We start from the raw sequence: 6,486 nt of genomic DNA, 5'->3' as shown, positions 1-6,486 counted from the left end.
TGTACATGGATGACAATCATCTTACATTATTGAAAAACTTGAAAGACCGGAATGTGAGATTATTTGTTGGTTTAAACGTTGCAGATCTCTCCTTTATGCCTCGCAGATGTTGTAGGTCGGAAGAATGCAACTGCAGGTGCGTTGTCGTGGAGTTAACTGACAAAACGTATACAAGATTGGGAAACATTCAATATTATTATGTATACATATATATGTTATATATGTGTGTGTGAACACATATCTATATATATATACACACACTCAGGAAGAGGCTATTATGAACTTAGATTAAAGTCATATGCATGTGGGATATAAATGAATTAATGTTATTTCTGCAAGTATAAATTCTGATACAGAACAGGAATAAGAAAATACATATTCAGCAAAAAGAAAGGATATGTGAGCATGAGACATGAATACAGAACAATGGTGGATATATGGGCAAACAGGAAAACATCTGTTCTCCTCGCTTGTACAGAGACACAGGAACAAACCCTAATTAAAGAGGTCAAAGTGGCCTATGGATGGAAATAGATGCTGATAGAAGAAAAGATATGCCTAATCAATAATCTATAATAGACTGACGTCAAACACCCTAATGGGAGTCAGAGATAAGAGTTTGTCACGGACAAAACAGGATAAACAGAAGTTGTGGGAGAAGTCTTAAGGAAATGAGTGACGTAAGCGAAGCAGGGAACAAACAATGGAATAAGGAAAAATATGGGGATTCAAACTGTATAAATTTCGAGAGTTTGTTGGATTTGGTGTGCATTTTGTCATTACCTTACCTGGTAATGAGACAGGGCACCCACCTATAGGTGTATAAATAAATGGCGGATTCAGATATTTGTCTCGGACTGAAATTATTAAAGTGAGTGAGCTTTTGTTTCTCACAATTGGGGGCTCGTCCGGGATTTTCTTCCATCACCGGGGGGAGTGGCTGGCCTTGGACACTGGGAAGACGCGTCCCGTTCCCCATTGAGGAGCGGTCTCGTGTCCCGGTTTGGTCTGCTCCCTTGGGTGACTGATGTGAATCCTATAAGAGAGACATCTGAATCAGACAGTGATAGGAGCTCGATAGAAAATACGGTGACAAAAGGGGCCAGGCAACTCTGTGCACAGACCAAGGTAAGAAAATTGACTTTTAAGTATTGCCTTGGTGGCCGGGATTGAGTTTTAGTAGTTAATAAGGGACTAACGAAGGAACTCAATATGGCTTGCGCTTTGGGTAAGAAAAAAGCCTCCGGGGAAACAAAGTAAGGAAAAGGCAATGGAAATGGAGGCGGGGTCCCTTACAACATTCCTCCGGAAAGTCCTTTGGGCAGGATGTTGTGGAAATTGGCAAAATAATACTTGTGCAAGGGAGAAAGATGATTAAATATTGTTGCTTTGTATGGACTAAGGACTCCATTCTTCGTCCCGCTGTCTTCTGGTCAAAGTACAGATCGGACGAAGACTGGGTTTGTGAATATCTGAGTTTATATGTCAATGTGCGAAAGAGAGAGAGAGAGAGAAAGAGAGAGAGTGTGAGAGAGAGAGAGAGAATGAAAAGAGCTGTACAGCTGGTAGGAAGTTTAACCCTTTGTGATTTGGTTTGAGTGAACATTTGTTTGTTGGTGATTGAATGTTTGTGTTTTATTCCCTGGAGCTTGAGTTCCAGGACTGTTTTGAATCTGATTTTGTTATGGAAACTTAACATGATTTCTTTTAAGGTTAAGGATTCTATTGTGATTATGAAAAAAAAAAGGAATGATAACTCCTGTTCTTTTTACAGATCATGACTGCCTTACTATCAGTTTCTAACTAATCTCTTTTATCTTTACATAAAAGCGATTTATGGAGGACAGTTGAAGTTTCAGTTCAACATTAGATTGTAGTAAAAGCAAAATTGTATGGTTAATATCTGTGACCTTGGATTCAGCCATTGTTCATGCATTAGAAGTTTTTTTTAAAAAAAACTTGAGTAGACAAATTCTTTTAAGGCAAGTTCTGATTATTTTACGACCTATAGTATTGTAATTGAGCAATGATTGGCCAGGACTATTTAGGAAAACTAATTCTGGATCTAAATTAAAGGACTAACACTGGGTAATTACAGTGAATTGCAAAATTGGGAACTGTATGCATTTTGCATTTTAACTATTAAATACTGAAGAAATGAACGTAAATATATATAAATATATTTATAAGTTAGGAACAGGCTTTGAAGGTTAGTCAAGCATGAATTGATGAATTGGTGTTTGAAGTTATGGGGAGCTAGAAATATTGCAATATTTCTTTAAAAAAAAGAAAAAGGGGAAAAACGTAACGACGTATCCCCTTTGGGAGGTGCCCATAGGGGACAAAGAGATTGGGTTTGTAAGTGCCCACTCACCAGTGGGGAGGTCAGAACATTTAAAAAGGAAATGGAGGTCCTGGTTGAGGATCCGGTGGGGTTGTCTGAACAAATTGATCAATTTTTGGGGCCCAGTCTGTATACCTGGGCTGAATTAATGTCTATTTTGAATATATTATTTACTGGGGAGGAAAGGGGAATTGTACGAGGAACTGCCATTAAAATATGGGACAGGGAACACCTGATTGGAGATGGGGATGCTGGACAGGGAGAGATGAAGTTTCCCCTCAGAAACCCCCAGTTGGAAAACCAAAACCCAGAGCATAGAGAAGAAATGAGGGAATTGAAAGACCTGATTCTAAAAGGAATAAGAGAGGCAGTTCCGAAGTCACAGAATTTGATTAAAGCCTTTGAAATTAGACAGGAGAAAGATGAGACTCCCTCAGCTTTCTTGTAAAGATTAAGGGACTCAATGCGGAAATACTCTGGAATGAACCCTGAGGACCCAGTGGCATAGGGTCTTTTGAAAGTACATTTTGTGACAAGAGCATGGCCAGGCATACAGAGAAAGATACAGAAGATAGAAGGATGGAGCGAAAAACCATTAGATGAATTGTTGAGAGAGGCACAGAAAGTGTTTGTAAAGAGGGAGAGGACAAGGGAGAGCATTTGATAGAGGGTTTGAGCGACAGGGGAAGAGATGGAAGTCGCTACAGGCAGGATGCTATTATTGTGGAAAGATAGGGCATTTTAAACGGGAGTCTCCTGATCTACAAAGGGAAGAAAAAGGCAATTCCGCTTATGAATTATGATGAAGAATAGGGGTCTCAGGGGTTCCTGCCCTCAGGGGCCCACCAGGAACCCTTGATAAACTTGAAGGTGGGACCGTGTAGGGAGGAGGTAATCTCCCTAGTAGATACGGGGCAGCACGGTCATCGCCGAATTTTAAACCAAAGAAAGTAGAAATGTTAACACGGTCAATTACTGCTTCGGGGGTGAAAGGGGAAGGATTTACTGTTCCAGTATTTGAACCTATGATGATAGAAGGTCCTAAGGATAGGATCACAGGGGAACTGCTGTATATCCCTGATATAGGAAGTAACTTACTGGGGAGAGATTTAATTATCCTTTTAGGACTGGAGATTGGAATTCAGGAAGAAGAATTAGTTGTACAACTGGCGATGTTGACAGAGGATGCAGAGAGAGAGATAGACCCTATTGTATGGGCTAGAGAAGGGAATCGTGGAAAACTACAGATCCCTCCCCTTACAATAAATTTAAAACGGAAAGGGGACGTTGTCTGTGAGCGACAATATCCTATTTCCAGAGAAGGTAAACGGGGACTGCAGCCAGTAATTGAGGGACTGATTAGAGATGGTTTGTTGGAGCCATGTATGTCTCCTTATAATACCCCAATTCTACCAGTGCGGAAATCTGATGGAACTTATCGATTGGTGCAGGATTTGAGAACATTAAATCGAATAGTACAGATCAGGCACCCAGTAGTGCCAAACCCCTACATGTTATTAAGTAAGATCCCTCATGATCACAAATGGTTTAGTGTGATAGATTTAAAGGATGCCTTTTGGGCTTGTCCCTTGGCGGAGGAAAGATTTGGGACTATCCCCCTATGAAATCTTATTTGAATTACCTTATCTGGGAACACAGGGAGAATTGCCAATTCCCGAAACTAAAGATTTGTTTTTAAATAAGTATATACTGGGCTTGTCCTCCTCTTTATCTTTCCTCAGAAAACAGGGTCTATTGGCACAGACTCCGCCCCTTGAATTTGCTGTTCATCCCATCCGGCCAGGAGATTGGGTCTTAATAAAATCATGGACAGAGACTAAGCTGCAGCCAGACTGGGAAGGGCCGTACCAGGCTCTTTTGACTACCGAAACGGCAATAAGGATGGCGGAAAAAGGCTGGACTCATTATACTCGGATCAAAGGGCCAGTGGACCCTCCAGTTGAGGAAGAAGTCTGGACAGCCGAATCAACGCAAGACCCGCTGAAACTCAGACTAAAGAGACTTTGAGTAATTGACTATACAGTGGCGACGCGAGCGCGGGATTATTTCTGTAAGATTGTATATTAAGCCTTTTTGTGTTCTAGCATAATGATCAGAATACTGGGAATGCTTAGAGTTATGATGCTAGCCCTCTTGGTATTAGGATTTTGTCACATATCATTTTCATATGTATTATTAATGGTTCCTGAGTCTGACAATCCACAAGTAATAGACACTGATATATGTAACTTAGTAAATTGTGGGAATGTAGCTAATCAGAGACAATACCGCAACTCAGAGATACATCTTAAGTCCTATGGGGATGGCCTCGGGGATGGTACCTGGTATAATGGTCTTGTCACAATACACCGGGCCCCCTTCCGACCAGCACGCGATTGTCCCAATAAAAAGTGTAACCCCATATATTTAACGATAAGAAAAACCACATGGCACGGAGCGGTTTTGGGAGGTGGCACTTATGAGGTACAATTAAATGAAACATTTGGGATTGAAATGAAAGCAAATGGGAAGGAGTTTGTGGGCTGTTGTTTTCGAATTAGCATAGGACAGGGAAAATGGGTAGAATTACTGGGTAATGAGATACAACCTTTCACCCCTCCCAATGATCCTACAGTAGTAAAAATTATAGAGGTAAAGGATTTGAAACAGACCATCGAGATAGAGACTGGGTACGGGGATGCAAATGCCTGGGTTGAATGGGTAAAGTATACTGTAAAAAGTCTGAACAAAAGCAATTGCTCTGCATGTGCCTCCGGTAGGTCAGTGGCCCAGGTGGTTCCCTTTCCGCTCGGGTGGAAGCGAGACAGGAAGGGCATGAAATGTATGATAGCCCTGTATCAGGATGAGACTGCATGGAATGATAGGAATTGTACCTCCCTATCTCTGATGTTCCCTCCCTTGGAGGAGAAAGATGCAAAAGTTCCCCCCACATTTTCCGCCGCAGTTGGAAATCACACGTCATGTGTGCACAGGCGAGGTACGAGTCGGTCGAGACATTTGGGGGAGCTGAAATTATGTACAGAGATTAAGAATGTTACCGAAACGGAGAAGGGAGGGAACTACTCAGCATTAAAGGTTCTCCGAGCGGATCTGTGGTGGTACTGTGGAGGAAAGATATTGAGACCCACCCTACCTCCGGATTGGAAAGGGATATGCGCAATTGTACAATTGGCAATTCCATTTACCCTGGCATTTGAGAAGGAAAAGATAGTAGGGAAAAAGGGAAGGGGTAAGAGATTACTGTTAGATAATTCTTTTGATGACAGGATTTATCTTGATTCGGTAGGAGTCCCTAGGGGAGTACCTGAATTCAAAGCTCGTAACCAGATTGCAGCAGGCTTTGAGTCAGCTCTCTTTTGGTGGGTAACAATTAATAAAAATGTAGACTGGATAAATTACATTTTTTATAATCAACAGCGATTTATAAAATTATACAAGAGAGGCGGTTAAAGGAATATCAGAAAAGCTTGATGCAACAAGTAGGATAGCATGGGAAAATAGAATAGCCCTTGATATGATTTTAGCAGAGAAAGGGGGTGGTGGTTTTTATCCTTACTTCCCTGATAGTAGTAGTCAGGGTATTGGTGGCCATTGGCTGTTGTGTCATACCCTGTATACGAGGACTCACCCAGAGGCTGATTGAAACAGCCTTGATGAAATGAATCCCCCTGAGGGGAATCAGACAGAGCAACTTTATCAACTAAATAATAAGGAAATGAGTGAGACTAAGATGGATGAAATCTCTGAAATGATGCTTGCGAATTTTGGGAACAATGTTTAAAAAAAGAAAGAGGCAACAATGCAGAAGATAACAGATAGTAATGAAAAGAAAAAGGGGAAATTGTGGGATATAAATGAATTAATGTTATTTCTGCAAGTATAAATTCTGATACAGAACAGGAATAAGAAAGTGATCTTTTGTAAGTCCTGTACATAGCAAATTTGGCAGAGCTATTTGAACGAGTATGAGAAGCAAAACTGGTAGTGAACGGAAAGAAAACTGAATTCGCGAAAGCAGAGGTGACGTGCTTGCGACATAACATCGGTCATGGAAGGTTGACGACATGGAACGCAAATTTGAAAGCCATGAAAGAATTTCGAAGACCAATCTCGAAGAAACA

At 41.1% G+C, this 6,486-nt stretch overlaps 1 protein-coding gene across 1 annotated transcript; it reads left to right on the top strand.

Moving 5' to 3' along the window:
* The first annotated feature begins 309 nt into the window (after positions 1–309).
* Positions 310–6,152, top strand: LOC148142440 (uncharacterized). Its single transcript, XM_087976553.1, has 2 exons — positions 310–1,128; positions 4,087–6,152. Exon 2 carries the CDS (start codon positions 4,454–4,456, stop codon positions 5,813–5,815), a length of 1,362 nt encoding a protein of 453 aa, XP_087832679.1. The 5' UTR covers positions 310–1,128; positions 4,087–4,453; the 3' UTR covers positions 5,816–6,152.
* The last annotated feature ends 334 nt before the right edge of the window (positions 6,153–6,486 follow it).

This window comes from Chiloscyllium plagiosum, unplaced genomic scaffold, assembly GCF_037043375.1.
Source record: "Chiloscyllium plagiosum isolate Xiang-an unplaced genomic scaffold, Cpla_swu_hap1 HiC_scaffold_29, whole genome shotgun sequence".
NCBI lineage: Eukaryota > Metazoa > Chordata > Chondrichthyes > Orectolobiformes > Hemiscylliidae > Chiloscyllium > Chiloscyllium plagiosum.
The sequence above is the reverse complement of the archived record's forward strand: the minus strand, read 5'-3'. Positions and strand labels throughout refer to the sequence as shown.